The 15,800-nt window shown below is 44.2% G+C and overlaps 1 protein-coding gene across 8 annotated transcripts in view; it reads right to left on the bottom strand.

Moving 5' to 3' along the window:
• Window positions 1-5,758: 5,758 nt before the first annotated feature.
• Window positions 5,759-15,800, bottom strand: part of tns1b (tensin 1b) — a 208,828-nt gene continuing 198,786 nt past the window's right edge. For 6 of the 8 annotated variants that reach the window (XM_056289491.1, XM_056289488.1, XM_056289487.1 and 3 more), the window contains 5 exons: window positions 15,649-15,675; window positions 14,951-15,119; window positions 11,477-11,545; window positions 10,023-10,052; window positions 5,759-8,837 (listed from right to left, as the gene is read on the bottom strand). In XM_056289491.1, coding sequence (XP_056145466.1) covers window positions 8,699-8,837; window positions 10,023-10,052; window positions 11,477-11,545; window positions 14,951-15,119; window positions 15,649-15,675 — 434 coding nt within the window. In that variant the 3' untranslated portion in view covers window positions 5,759-8,698. The remainder of the gene's footprint in view (window positions 8,838-10,022; window positions 10,053-11,476; window positions 11,546-14,950; window positions 15,120-15,648; window positions 15,676-15,800) is intronic. The other 2 variants (XM_056289496.1, XM_056289489.1) reach the window with 1 other exon arrangement.

The raw sequence follows: 15,800 nt of genomic DNA, 5'->3' as shown, positions 1-15,800 counted from the left end.
GAGGACGCATGGTCTCAGGAGGTTAAGCATGTACTACATTATTTGATGATTTCTAAAGCCATGCTTTTAATGGCACGGTGAGTTATTGTCCATTAAGTTTTATTTCGACCGTCTCGGGATGCACATTTCCATGATGTCATCAGATTATGTTTTCAATGACCTTGAGAGTTAATAACATGAAAACCACAAAGAAACAGAAGAACACCGTTGAGAATTGTTACAGTATTAACCTTTTTGCAGAATAATATCAACCTAATGTCCTCCCTTTGGTCTTAAGGTTGAGGTTTATGCATCTTTTAGAAGAAAACTAGCTGCTTATTTTTTCTTTTCCAGTCACTTTTTATTTCATCTGGTCTAGTTTTCAACCCTTACAATCACTGGAAACCAGTTTGAAGGTCAATACCGTGCCCCCCCCACACACACACACACACACACAATGTATCAACACCAAATAAAATACTGTCATAGTTTGTTGATCCGCACTTGGTGCAGCCGGCCTGGAGTGTCACATGCTTCTATATAATCTTAAGGAAATGTATTCACATCCATTTAAGATTTTTAAGATGTACTTTGAACTGGAGTTGGTCCCCATGCAGCGCCCGGGGACCAACTCCAGTTCTTCTTTCCACTGCCTTGATCGAGGGCACAGACAGGAGTATTAACCCTAACATGCATGTCTTTTTGATGGTGGGAAGAAACCGGAGCACCTGGTGAAAACCCACGCAGACACAGGGAGAACATGCAAACTCCACACAGAAAGGACCTGGGACAGCCTGGGGTTCGAACCCAGGACCTTCTTGCTGTGAGGTAACAGTGCTAACCACTGCCCCACCGTGTTGCCCATATTATTCTGCAACCACAAACCCATCTCCTGATATTTGAATTGTTCTTGTAAACTACTGGTAAGACACGTTAGCTCCTAGCTAACGGGTGAGACCCTTTAGTCGAGCGGTTAGTGATGTCGCCTTGTGGCGCAATACACCCGTATCGAATCCCGCACCGGGCGAAAAAATAACCGGTTACATTCTGTACCCCAAAATGAACCTAAAAATCAAAATCTCAAATTACATTTGAACTTGACGGTAAAATGAATCTTATTCATTATGTCTAGCCCATGTAGGTCACTAAATGACATCAATTAGTGTATGATCCTCTGTCAAGATAACACTAGGGCGTCCAGGTAGCGTAGCGGTCTATTCCGTTGCCTACTAACACAGGGATCTTCTGTTCGAATCCCCGTGTTACCATGGCCGGGTTAACCCACCAGGCGGCCCCGGGGCACGCATGTCGACCCCCCCCCCCCACCACCGTCAGATAGGCTACGAAACATTGTTAAATGTAAAACTAATGCAAACACCCAACATGGTAGTCGACGCTATGCCAATCTGCATGGGATTCAGATGGCGACTACAAAGTACAACACAATTTTGAATCACAAAACAAACAGAGATGAGAATAGCAGCTCACAGCATCGCAAACATATTACGAAGCCTTATTGTGTAGCTAGGGGCCCCGCATCAATAAAAACTGTAGCTTGGGGTCCCGCATTAATAGAGACTTTGTAGCTTGAGGCCCTGCATCTGTACAGACTGTAGTTTGGGCCCTGCATCGCGACGCGGGGTTGGAACAAACGTCCCTTGTAGGGTATGATTGGGGATCCCTACTATACACGAACACAATACCCCTGAGGGGCCCCGGGGCACACGCCCGGCATACCCGGTCCGTAATCCAGCCTTGCATGTTACCTCGGGCTTGGTCGGGCGTCTGTAGGCAGACGATCGGTATACCCTAGACTAGGGGTCCCCGACCTTTTTGGCACTTCGGACCTGTTTAATATTGAATATATTCTGGCGGACCGGGGAAGGGGCGGCGCTGGGTTAAAAACGAGCGGAATGTAGTGTAGCGAATTCGGGGGACAACGCAACCACAGGAACTGCCGCGGCCGGGAAGCGAACCCGTATCGCCCGCACCGCATGAGGCATCGCTAACCGCTCGACTAAAGGGTCAAACTCGCGAGCCAGCGGCCAGCGTGTCTTCTTATCCATGCACGTTACAGTAGGTTAGGCTTATAAATCACCAGTATCGGAACATTTAAAGTAACGTTTGGATATTAAACACACAGCGCATCTTTTCCTCCCATCAACATAACATAACAACATTGCAACTCACCAATTTCATCAATTCTCCTGTGGTAGCTGAAAGAGGAACCTTTGCCACCTTGTTAGCTGCAGCGTCCCCCAACACTTCACGGCACATGTCCATGGCAGCAGGCAGAATCAGTTCTTAGCCTTGGCAAGACGACTCGCCACTAAGTACGACGTTCTCAGCATGAAAAGCAGCGTGTGTAGAGGTGGTGGCTCTCACCACTTGCTTCTGTCTCGCTTGCTCGCGTTGTTTTCGCTCGGAGAACTCCACGGGTTTGTCTTTAAAGTGCAGGGTGATTGGACTCAAGAGTGCCGAAGCAGTTCTGAGGGCTTCATTTCCTCATTAAACAGCTTGTCTCCACATCGCACTCAGAGCATGCGAGTCACCGGTCGCAGTAAAGCCATATTTTAGGTACCTACGACTCGTCATATTTCTTCCTGAAGGAAGCTTTTTTTGTTGTTGTTGTTCTTTGGCCGTCTCGGCCTCTGCTGTCTGCGTTATCATCGACATTAGACCTTTTATCTCCCCCTACCGCTTCCCAAGAAACTCTCAAGCGACGTTTGTTTTTTACCGGTACTCACGGTAGCGAGTTGACCGAACGCGTCTCTGAGTTATGAAGTTAGTTACCATTGGTCTGCCGAATGCCACGTGAATGAGCGATAACGTTACATCATTGTACACGCTTCAAGTATCCGTTTCAAATTGAAAGCCCTGTAGCATTTATTTGAATATTGTATATCATATTCCTTGCGGCCCGGTAGCAAATGCTTTGCGCCCCGGTGCCGGTCCGTGGCCCAGTGCCGGTCCGTGGCCCAGTGGTTGGGGACTCCTGCCCTAGACGATCTGTATACCCCGAAAGTCGGAAGTTGTTACGAAGCAATTCTATTGGTCAGTCGGGGAAACGGTCCTTCCAGCCTACTTTGAACGGTTGTTACCAGTGTTTAAACTGTCACGTTGGCGGCAAAGTAGTAGTAGTGTAGTATTAGTAGTAGCCAACTGCACATTAATAGTAGTGTTGTGGGAGGGCAGGAATGAGGAGACGGAGAGATCGAGTCGAGTCAATCCCGTTTACTCGCCACACAAAACAACACCGATACAGCTCAATCTCTCGTGGCAACCAGCTAACCGCTAGGCTGCTGCAAACATGGCTCACCCCGGAAACTCCAAGCAGTCAGCACTCTGGATGTCTGCCTTAAAGGAGCAGCAGCTCCTGCTGAATCTACCCTCAATTGTGTATCACCACAGTGTAACGTGCATGGATAAGTAGAAACGTTGGTCCTTGACCAACGGGTCGGACCCTATAGTCGACTAGTTAACGTTGTCGCTTGCGGAGTGGGACACACGGGTTCGCGTCCCGGCTGTGGTGACGGTCTCCCGGACTGCCCCCCGTATTCGCTACATTGGTGTCAGGAGCGGGACGGTGTGGTCATCGGAAGCGCGTGCGCCCAGAGGTGTGAGAGAATTGATATGCTGTAAGCGCGTGCTTCCCAAAGGACGGGTGTAGTGTAACCTGCATGGATATGTAGACACTGTGATGTTCAGTATCAGGGGAATACACCTTTAAGGACACAGGGAATTATGGGATAGAAAACAGAGCGGGAGCGGGAAGGTAGACGAGGGTCAGTCGGATTATGTGCACGTTATACATGGAGCGAAATAAACATGCCGAAGTTCCACGGCTAATTCAGAAACGGTGTTATCATCTGTGAGAGTGAAAAGTGGATCATTACAGACACGTTGGTTCTTGACCAACGGGTCGGACCCTTAGTCGACTGGTTAACGTTGTGGCTTGCGGAGTGGGAGACACGGGTTTGCGTCCCGGCTGTGGCGACGGTCTCCCGCCGCTGCCCCCCAAATTCGCTACAGTATAATACTAATAACAACAATAATAATCGTGTAATGCTATTAATAACGTCAGGGTATTCCCCTATCAGTCTACGTCACGCAGGTTCTACTGCGCATGTCGGCTGCAGCGAGGAAGCGGCCGGCATCATCACAAGTGCAGTTGGTTGAAAAAAAAAGTGAGGTCGGTTGACAGAAACGCTTTGACAAACAAAACGCTCCAAGTTTTACCGAATTCCGTCAACTCCACCCCCTTTTAAGGCTAACCGGAGACGTCTTTGGTTGCAAGCAATCAGAAGAAGCGATCGTAGCGAAGAATTAATTAAAAATGCCCGCATTTGCAGTGATCACTTCATAACAAGTTAACGTTAGGCCTCCGCTAACAGGCTAATCAGCCATAACATTACATCGCTCGTTTTAACTTAGAACAACAAACGTTAAATAACGTAATTATTGAGTCCCATGCATATATAACTAACAATGTTTGCAAGCAACGGAGTAATTATGTTCAAGTTTGAGTTGAACTAGCTTAAAAGCTAACGTACCTTGGTTCAATTTTGCTAAAGCTGTGTTGCTAGTAACTGTTAACGTAGTAATGGTAGGCCAATGACCTGTTTTGGTGTGTTAACGTTACTGTAAGTCACTGGAAAACACTTTATTTGTACAGGAGAGGCATCTGAGGACTCTGACAGTCCTGACTTTGTCCCGTCTGTCTTCTACTACTCAACCCAGTCCAGCAAAGGCGATGCAAAACATGAGAGGTAAATATGGTCACTTCCTTGTGATTTGTTGTTCACTGTGATCAACCAGCATGACTCGACATAGCGTGACTCGAAGTGCAGAGAAGAAATGGTGAGTAATTCAATGTAGCTATATTTTTGTCAGGATTATCTGTTTGGGCAGATAGTTTCTGTTATGTCATTATCTCATGAAGCCCTTTGAGGCGTGCTATGTGATTTCCACCGACTTGAACTGAGGATGTGATAAACCTGTAATCAACTGAGTAAATGAACTCTTTTGTACTAACTGCTTGCTCTCTTCTGTGTATTAGATATGAGAGAAAAAGAAGAAGGGATGACCCCCCCACCCCCACAGACGGCCAGACAATGGACATCAGTCCACAGAAGTTGTTGATGAGGCTGCATCGGAATCCACACGCGCTTTCCTCTCCGGGTCGTCTACCTACAGCCTTCTCTACAGACACAATGGTCTTGTCTACGGGAGGGGAGCCGGATGTGGGTATGTGTCCGGGTCGCTGCACTAGCGCCTCTTCAGGGGGGAGGGGGAACTGGGGGAATTGCGTGATCCTTCCACATGCTACGTCCCTCTGGTGAAACTCCTCAGTCAGGTGAAAAGAAGCGGCTGGTGACTCCACATGTATCGGAGGAAGTATGTGGTAGTCTGCACCCCTCCCCGGATCAGCAGAGTGGGTGGAGCAGCGTATGGTATAACTCGAAAGAGTGGGATAATTGGGCAGGTACAATTGGAGAGAAAACAAACTATAAAACAAATCATAACATTAAGTTTAATAATCTTATTTTTTTTGTAAATGGGGAGAAATGCATGATTGGTATAACCTGTTATGTTTATAGATGTCCACGTATGATTCATTATGACAGTGGTAGTCATTGTATGATGGTCGTGCAAGTCAATTCTAGATATGTGATGCATGTTTCACGAGTCAGATGAATATCGATTAATGAACCATGAACTTCGTCAGCAACAGCAAATCCGATATGGGTACCAAGAAAAAAAAATGAACAAACTCAAATTATTCTTGCATACTTGTGATTTGTATTTCTTTTTAATGTGGTTTTTTTTTCAGAAATAGTAAAAGCCATACAATATAGCAAACCAAAAATAAAACATACAAGGCTCTATACAGGCAGAGTAGCTCATTCACACACATTCTATGTCCAGACTGGTCAGTCAATGTGGATACTATATCCCACTGGAGTTTCCTTCTTGGCACAAAAAAAAAAAAGTTGGGCTGACATTCATTTTGTGGTGGAGGAAGTCCATTTTTTCCCTCAACAGGTATTTCTTAGGCAAAACTGTCGACTCTTACTTCCCATAAGTCTCTTCGTAATCACAGAGGATCAATCTCCATGGGAAAATCAGAAGCATGAGCTGCTCATCTCGTCTTCCTGGAGAAGGCTGGATTTTGTAAGACGTTGTAAAGTAACTGAGCTTTACCTGACATGCTAATAAATTACGGAACATTCTCGTCAATTGTAAGAGCGCCCCATAAGTGCTTTGTGTTTTTTCTTTGTCTTTTTTTTTGTTTTTGTTTTTGTCCCCTATGCATTTAGGTGGGCTCCTAATTATAAGCCACGGTACTATCATGCTGTGAACTAAAACTGCTCCTAATGTAGCAGGCAGAGGAGGAGGGGGCCAGTCCTCATTATTGATCACTGTATGGGACCTTTCTAATGACCACATATTTAGTAAATTACCTAAAATATTTACCATTTGAGTTGCTATAATCACAGTTAAAACACTGCAGTAGACTAAAATGGATCGCTTAGTAGTATTTGTAAACCACATGAGGGCAGCAGTAACATACTAAATAAATTCGTAGATCCCCCCCCCCCCTCCTCTTTATTGTTGCAGGAGAGATGTGATGGGTAGCACTAGTATTACTGCTTCCATACAAGCATTGAATGCAAGACCAGTGAGGCCAGTCTGTGAACATTAAGCTGTCAAAGTCCATGTGGTCATCCATTTGGACAAGTGGAAATGTTTGACTCATTAACATGAAACCACAACATTTAAGTGCTAAACGTGGACAATGTGTTTTCAAGCAGGATTAAGCTAGTCTAAGATTTGCCTTGGCGTCACTTTAGGATAACTCCATTTTGACTTTTGTCAAAACAAAACTTTCATACAAAGTATTGCCTCTCTCTTATCAAAGAAAGCCCCCCACATGAAGCTTTGTGTCTGATGCTGAAAACAAGAGTTGCATAATGAAGCAATGCTGTGAAAACATATTCCAAAAAAAAAAAAAACGACAGTGAAACGTCTTAAAATGCAAACACTTTACACCATATATATTTCAATGCAGTTCAAAGTCATGTGATTTCAAAGTTTAGCCAAAATAAAGAGCTTTTTTTTCTTTCTGCTTTCAGTAATCTTGATGTATACTATATAATACATGTATACAAGGTAACATAAAGCAACAGAGCAAAAAAAATAAATACTTTTAGTCAATGTTTGGAAATTCTATATATCTATATACGTATATTTTATATGTATAGCTTACTTTTGGGTAAGAAGAGTGTTTTGGCCGGCTGATGCATAGGGATGGTAACTTTTTTTTTTCTATTTGCAGAAGTTTTAACATGCAGAAATGGAAAGCATGTAGTAGTGCAACCCTTGGCTGTAAAGATTATCATAAAACACTGTAGCCCTTTGATGATGATGATGGGGAAATGGTGTGGCCATGCAGTGCGGCGGTTACTGTGGATACGGTGAGGAGTGGGAGATGGGAGGCTAATCCCCTCGGATGTCTTTGCTGAGCTGACCGGAACAATCAGAAAGAGGGCGGTTTGGACTCACTGCTACCACCAAGCTGGTGTCTTCTCTTTTGACGTGGTTACAACACTGATTAGGACATGCACACAAAGTCTGGTTACCTGATTATCCCCAGGCACACTTCTGATGGCAATTTGCCTTGATGGGCAGAACAACTATTGCATCTGTAGCGACTCTACTGTACTGAGGGGAGGGGGATAGTATTCATCCTAGATTTTGATAATTGCATATATATGAGAGCTAGGATATGTTTTGTATTTTTTTTCCTTTTCCTCTTTTGTTTAGAAAGCTCTTCATTAGAAAAAAAAAGTCAGGCACCAAAAGTCATCTAGCACAGGCCTACTCAGAAAGCAACCTAGAGTATTTACACTGACCTTGCCATTTACAACAATGTCCTCAACCATTGTTTGCAAGAAGTCAAAGTACACATTTTTTTAAGAATGAACTTGACTTACAATATCAACACACAGGGAAAGAAATAGTTCAGTAATTTTGATTAAGCAGCCATATTTGTTTTACAAAAGTATATTTCTGACCCTCTGACAGTGGCAAACTATATGCCCTGACAACTTTTTTAAAATCTTTGGTTGACCAGTCAAAAGCCAGATAGATTTACAATCCGCCTTTAAATCGCACAACTTGACTTCTTCTTTAAAAAAAAAAAAAATCACAAAAAAGGTAAAAAAATGCTCATACAACATCATTTCCTCTTCCTGTTCATGTGTTACCCTGCCACGGAGAACAAAATAGCCTCCCATCCCATCATCTCACACACAGACACGCCCCATTCTGCACTTCCTCTTGTCCATTCTCGAGTCCGTCCAAGATATAAGCACGTGCATGCTTGCTGCACACAAAGAAATAGACTGAATCAGACACACACGCGCGCACATACACACACACACGCACACACACAAACACACACTAGTTTTCCTTTATTCCCTCCTGTTTTGTTCTCTCGTTTGCTCACATAGCATACGTGCATATGCAAACAAACTTACAAACACACTTATCACACAAAAAGGCAAAGATCTGAAAAAGTAAGGTGGCACAAAAAAAGAAGAAAAGAAAGAAATGCAAAATTGTCCAAAAACAGAAAATAAGTGTCTGTGGTTAAAGGGAAAGGAAGCAACCAAAGGCATAAAAAAGCGCCAGGGTTTTGCTGATAGCTCAGCTCTCATCGTTTCTGCGTGGTGATCATTTTGGAGACAAAGTTGACGATGGCGCTAGCAGGCTGGTCAGGGTCCATCTCAGCGAAGAGGTGGCTGACGTTATCCGTTGTGCTTCCTTGTTTCCGTGCCACGAACCCGAAGAACCTTGAATGACAGAGGTGGACACTTGATTATAAAGGATACTGTGTATAAAGCACCGCATCTGGTTTACAGTGGAGTCCAAATTGTTTAAACCCCTGAGTTTGATCTGAGATCTGGACTGTGAGCATGCACTGACAACCAATGCTCCTGCCAGTCTAGGGTATTCGATGTTTATTGTGGCTTATTTCATAACTGTACGTGTAAAATAAAGGACTCCTTGGAAGATGACTGAGAAATCATTATTTCACCTGAGGAACCGTAGTTAGAAATTAGCACAAAACTTAGAACATTTCAAAGACTTTTCACAAGTTTTCCATGAAGGTAGAGAAAATAGTCGGCTCCATGCAGATACCACATTGGAAACATGAACAAATATGGCCCAAGTAGTAAATCCACATCTTCGTTGGTAAGTACAATAGAAATGCCGACCTAGGATCACTGCAAATCTCAACCACCTTTTCTGCCAGCAACTGGGTTTATGGCCGGGACTCTCTCTCATCTTGTGCCCAGTCATCTATCCATCTTTTACTCCATCTAGCCTCCTTTCAATCATACCTATCTGAGCTCCAGTCCTTATAAGATCCTGACGGCAGCCTCAAATAACCCAAAAGTTAAGAGGGGTGGGCCTATAGCCAGAGGGTTGCTGGTTCAAATGTTCTCAGGGAAAATAAAATAGAAAGGTTCTCCTCTCCCTCGACAAAACTATCACTGAGGTGGCACCAAAATCCAAATTCAGCAATGAAGCGGCACAGCAGCTAACAGTGAAAGTTTGTGGTTGTACTGGGAAGCTCCCAGGAGTAACAGTGTGAATGTGAAACAGAGTGTGTTGCTGAAAGAGAGCTAAGTCAACTTTCCACTGATAAATAAAGGCAAAAAGATTCTCATTATACCATTTGGATTACAAATAGAGATCCAAAGTAGTTAACTGGCACCAAATGGGGAAACTCCGTGGAGGACCTGCTGCATATTACGCCAAATGTCTCAGTTTCTACCAAAATGAAGATTATCTGCCTAGAAGTACCTTATAGAACAACAAGCTCATTCTCAGTTGCCATTACACTACGGAGCATCATCCTCTCTTATTTTCTGATTCAGCGAGAGACAGTGCAATGTCAATATGAGAATACAGGTCATCAGAAGAACAATAATCATCCATGGGAACAACGTATCCCCGGAGGGTTCACTTACTTGGCTGTGCCTCCCTCAGGTTTGCTCCACCTGCGCAGATGAGATGTAAATCTGATGTTAATATAAGCATTTCAAAACAAGACACACAGCTGAGTCGGTGCTTTCCTCCAGGGTATACATGATTCAGGTGAACACATTTCAGGTGCAAGGGGAGAAATAACTAAGAAAAGGGCTGTAAACTGAAGTCCACCCAGCAATTGAGTTGCAAAACGGGGCATTGTGTAAGGCTGAGATTTCATTCAAAAGTTTTGAATTGAAACACCGCCTTTACCAAAGGTGTCACTTTACCACCAATATATGCTCTATACAAATTCATAATATACACATTTTCATCATCAGTGCCTGTTGTATTGATTGATTGTTTTTTCTTTTTTCTGAGATACTTTATTGATCCCCATGAGGAAACTACACTCTGCATTTAACTCATCCTAACTGTGTAGCTAGGAGCAGTTTAGCGTCCGGGGACCAACTCCAGTTCTTCTTGCCATGCCTTGGTCAGGGGCACAGACCGGAGTGTTAACCTTAACATGCATGTCTTTTTGATGGCGGGAGGAAACCGGAGCACTTGGAGTAAACCTACGCAGACACGGGGAGAACACGCAAACTCCACACAGAGGACAACCCGGGATGACCCCCAAGACTGGACAACCCCGGGGTTTGGACCCAGGACCTTCTTGCTGTGAGGTGACAGTGTTAACCATTGTGCCACCCGAGTTGTTAATTCATTTTAAAAATACTTTTATAGTTACTGGATTACTATGACTTAGACATAGTCGTATAAAAGTGGTTTCAAATTACTGAACTTTTAGTTTTTTTTTTTACTCTGTGAATTACTGCAATGTCCCCCTTTCATTACACACTCAGGTCAAGAAACTATTATAATTAAATCTTAGTAATTTAAAAAAAAATCTCTCTTTTTCTCCCCAATTGTACTTGGCCAATTACCCTACTCTCCGAGCCATCCCGGTCGTTGCTCTACCCCCTCTACCGGTTCGGGGAGGGCTGCGGACTACCACATGCCTCCTCCGATTCATGTGGAGTCGCCAGCCACGTCTTTTCACGTGACAGTGAGGAGTTTCACTGGGGGGGGGGGGGGCGTGGCATGTGGGAGGATCACGCTTTCCCCCCCTCCCCCCTGAACAGGTGCCCTGACCGACCAGAGGAAGCACTAGTGCAGTGACCAGGACACATACCCACATCCGACTTCCCACCTGCAGACACGGCCAATTGTGTCTGTAGGTACGCCCGACCAAACCACAGGTAACACCGGGATTTGAACCGGCGATCCCTGTGTTGGTAGACAACGGAATAGATGGCTATGCCACATGAACGCCCCGTCTTAGTAATTGTTTAAGCCTGAATAGAGGCCCAGAGCAGTGGGGTTGGCTGCATCAAGACAAGTTTGATAGTTTCAGGCAAAACAAAACAAACAAACAAACTCAGGACACACTCACTTTCTGTCCTGAGGATCAATGTCACAGAATGTGACAGTGTTGCTTGGGTAGTGACGTCTGAAGAAAAGCCTGCATAGGAAACAAAAATTGAAACAAAATTGTTTATTTTGTACCATTGTGTGGTGTGGCACATCATGTGGCTCCTGGAAGGTCAAAATGAATTCAGCCAGGAGGTAACATATGATCTGTGATCTGATGATGCCTATTCATTCAGGACTCAGATATGAAGGCTGCAACATGTCTGGTGAGTCGCTACATGAAAATAACACTAGTATTGTTTCAGAAGCCTGAGGCAGCTAAAACAAAGTTAGATTTACTAAATGTGGGTTCAGAAGGGGAAAAAGTTAAAAACTTCAACTATTGACATAAGATGAACAAATTCTGACCCCTTGATTGGATCCCATGGTGGGCTACCACTGCTGGGAAAGCAGTAATTAACACTGACACCTTGTGATATGACTTGTGGAGATCTACCGTTAAACAAACTATGTTTATGTCAAGGTGTTTCCAGACCTGTAAAACTCCCTCCAAACATGTCTCAAGATATTTTGACATACTGGAATAAGAAATTATCTGAAGACAGGCAAATTTGGTGTTTTAAGATCCATCCATCCATTATCCAAGCCGCTTATCCCAATTGGGGTCGCGGGAAGCTGCAGCCTTTCCCAGTAGTCATTGGGCGGCAGGCAGGGAGATACCCTGGACAGGCCACCAGGCCATCACACACACACATTCACACCTAGGGAGAATTTAGTATGGCCGATTCACCTGACCTACATGTCTTTGGACTGTGGGAGGAAACTGGGGCACCTGGAGGAAACCCACACAGACAGGGGGAGAATATGCAAACTCCACACAGAGGATGACCTGGGATGATCCCAAAGGTTGGACAACTCCGGGATTCGAACTCAGGACCTTCTTGCTGTGAGGCGACCACGCTAACCACTGCGCCACCGTGCCGTGTTTTAAGATGTCTATATATATATACACTCACTGGCCACTTTATTAGGTACACCTTGCTAGTACCGGGTTGGACCCCCTTTTGCCTTCAGAACTGCCTTAATCCTTCGTGGCATAGATTCAACAAGGTACTGGAAACATTCCTCAGAGTGTTTGGTCCATATTGACATGATAGCATCACGCAGTTGCCGCAGATTTGTCGGCTGCACATCCATGATGCGAATCTCCCGGTCCACCACATCCCAAAGGTGCTGTATTGGATTGAGATCTGGTGACTGTGGAGGCCATTTGAGTACAGTGAACTCATTGTCATGTTCAAGAAACCAGTCTGAGATGATTCGAGCTTTATGACATGGCGCGTTATCCTGCGGGAAGTAGCCACCAGAAGATGGGAACACTGTGGTCATAAAGGGATGGACATGGTCAGCAACAATACTCAGGTAGGTTGTGGCGTTGACACGATGCTCAATTGGTACTAAGGGGCCCAAAGTGTGCCAAGAAAATATCCCCCTCACCATTACACCACCACCAGCAGCCTGAACCGTTGATACAAGGCAGGATGGATCCATGCCTTCATGTTGCTGACGCCAAATTCTGACCCTACCATCCGGATGTCGCAGCAGAAATCGAGACTCATCAGACCAGGCAACGTTTTTCCAATCTTCTATTGTCCAATTTTGGTGAGCCTGTGCAAATTGTAGCCTCAGTTTCCTGTTCTTAGCTGACAGGAGTGGCACCCGGTGTGGTCTTCTGCTGCTGTAGCCCATCTGCCTCAAGGTTCGACGTGTTGTGCGTTCAGAGATGCTCTTCTGCATACCTCGGTTGTAATGAGTGGTTATTTGAGTTACTGTTGCCTTTCTGTCAGCTCGGACCAGTCTGGCCATTCTGCTCTGACCTCTGGCATCAACAAGGCATTTTCGCCCACAGAACTGCCGCTCACTGGATATTTTCTCTTTTTCGGACCATTCTCTGTAAACCCTAGAGATGGTTGTGCGTGAAAATCCCAGTAGATCAGCAGTTTCTGAAATACTCAGACCAGCCCGTCTGGCACCAACAACCATGCCACGTTCAAAGTCACTTAAATCACCTTTCTTCCCCATTCTGATGCTCGGTTTGAACTGCAGCAGATCGTCTTGACCATGTCTACATGCCTAAATGCATTGAGTTGCTGCCATGTGATTGGCTGATTAGAAATTTGCGTTAACGAGCAGTTGGACAGGTGTGCCTAATAAAGTGGCCGGTGAGTGTATATATATACACTACCGTTCAAAAGTTTGGGATCACCCAAACAATTTTGTGTTTTCCATGAAAAGTCACACTTATTCACCACCATATGTTGTGAAATGAATAGAAAATAGAGTCAAGACATTGACAAGGTTAGAAATAATGATTTGTATTTGAAATAAGATTTTTTTTACATCAAACTTTGCTTTCGTCAAAGAATCCTCCATTTGCAGCAATTACAGCATTGCAGACCTTTGGCATTCTAGCTGTTAATTTGTTGAGGTAATCTGGAGAAATTGCACCCCGCGCTTCCAGAAGCAGCTCCCACAAGTTGGATTGGTTGGATGGGCACTTCTTTGAGCAGATTGAGTTTCTGGAGCATCACATTTGTGGGGTCAATTAAACGCTCAAAATGGCCAGAAAAAGAGAACTTTCATCTGAAACTCGACAGTCTATTCTTGTTCTTAGAAATGAAGGCTATTCCATGCGAGAAATTGCTAAGAAATTGAAGATTTCCTACACCGGTGTGTACTACTCCCTTCAGAGGACAGCACAAACAGGCTCTAACCAGAGTAGAAAAAGAAGTGGGAGGCCGCGTTGCACAACTGAGCAAGAAGATAAGTACATTAGAGTCTCTAGTTTGAGAAACAGATGCCTCACAGGTCCCCAACTGGCATCTTCATTAAATAGTACCTGTTAGAGCCTGTTTGTGCTGTCCTCTGAAGGGAGTAGTACACACCGGTGTAGGAAATCTTCAATTTCTTAGCAATTTCTCGCATGGAATAGCCTTCATTTCTAAGAACAAGAATAGACTGTCGAGTTTCAGATGAAAGTTCTCTTTTTCTGGCCATTTTGAGCGTTTAATTGACCCCACAAATGTGATGCTCCAGAAACTCAATCTGCTCAAAGAAGTGCCCATCCAACCAATCCAACTTGTGGGAGCTGCTTCTGGAAGCTTGGGGTGCAATTTCTCCAGATTACCTCAACAAATTAATAGCTAGAATGCCAAAGGTCTGCAATGCTGTAATTGCTGCAAATGGAGGATTCTTTGACGAAAGCAAAGTTTGATGTAAAAAAAATCTTATTTCAAATACAAATCATTATTTCTAACCTTGTCAATGTCTTGACTCTATTTTCTATTCATTTCACAACATATGGTGGTGAATAAGTGTGACTTTTCATGGAAAACACAAAATTGTTTGGGTGATCCCAAACTTTTGAACGGTAGTGTATATATAAAAAAAAATCTCTGGAGAGGGTTGATGCCAGATATGTGGTGTCCAAACTTACTTCCTCTGGTTGTCAGTCAGTGTGATGCCTTGTGCAGACACCTTGAAGTGCACTATTGTGGCAGTTGGCAGAGAGGCGGCAGCCAGTGTCTCGGATATCGCTTTGGCAACTGCTTGAGGGCCCGTCAGAGACTCCATCTCTACTGAGTTAATGTAGAGCACGTTGCAGGCTGAGAGAAGAAGACACGGGCTCAGTCAGCTTACAACAAAGACATCATATGCTGGACATTGCAGAAATGTACAAGGAAGACGGGGTTTCTTTGACGATATTGACGGGTCTGTCTGTAACAGTCTGCAAACATTTGCAGTCATTCAAAGTGTTATTGCCATTAATAGTAAAGTCATCCACAGAGCAACGTATCGAGTCTGTAAACAACCTGTTCATGCAAAGAGAGTTATGGCATTAGAAAACATGCGTTGTGTCACAAGGCTTGTCAGTCGTTACAGTTCCTGGAACAGTTTCATCATCCACAATCAAACCACTCCAGAGATTCAAACAAAAAGCTTGGCTGTAATGTTAAAAGACAATTCAATCTAGGCAAATCCACAGTAATTGTTATACACACGTACACCTACACACACATGCATACATACAGGTACACACACACACTTTTTTATATCTAAAGCAGAAAACAGGCCTAAGGATGCTTGGAGAGTGTTCTAGAAGCAAGATTTCAAATGCAAATGCACGGGGTTTACCATGGGAATCAGCAGGGGTGTTCTGCACTGGAGTAACAAGGGCGTGTGGTTTTTTGGGAGGGGTGAACAGTATGGATCAGTCATTACCACAGTAATTTTGACATTTATGTTGTATGCTGTCTGTCTCTTCACATTAACAGCCTATGAGAAGC

Source organism: Lampris incognitus, chromosome 11 (assembly GCF_029633865.1).
Source record: "Lampris incognitus isolate fLamInc1 chromosome 11, fLamInc1.hap2, whole genome shotgun sequence".
Lineage (NCBI taxonomy): Eukaryota > Metazoa > Chordata > Actinopteri > Lampriformes > Lampridae > Lampris > Lampris incognitus.
Note: the sequence above shows the minus strand (reverse complement) of the source record. Positions and strands in the feature narration are given on the sequence as shown.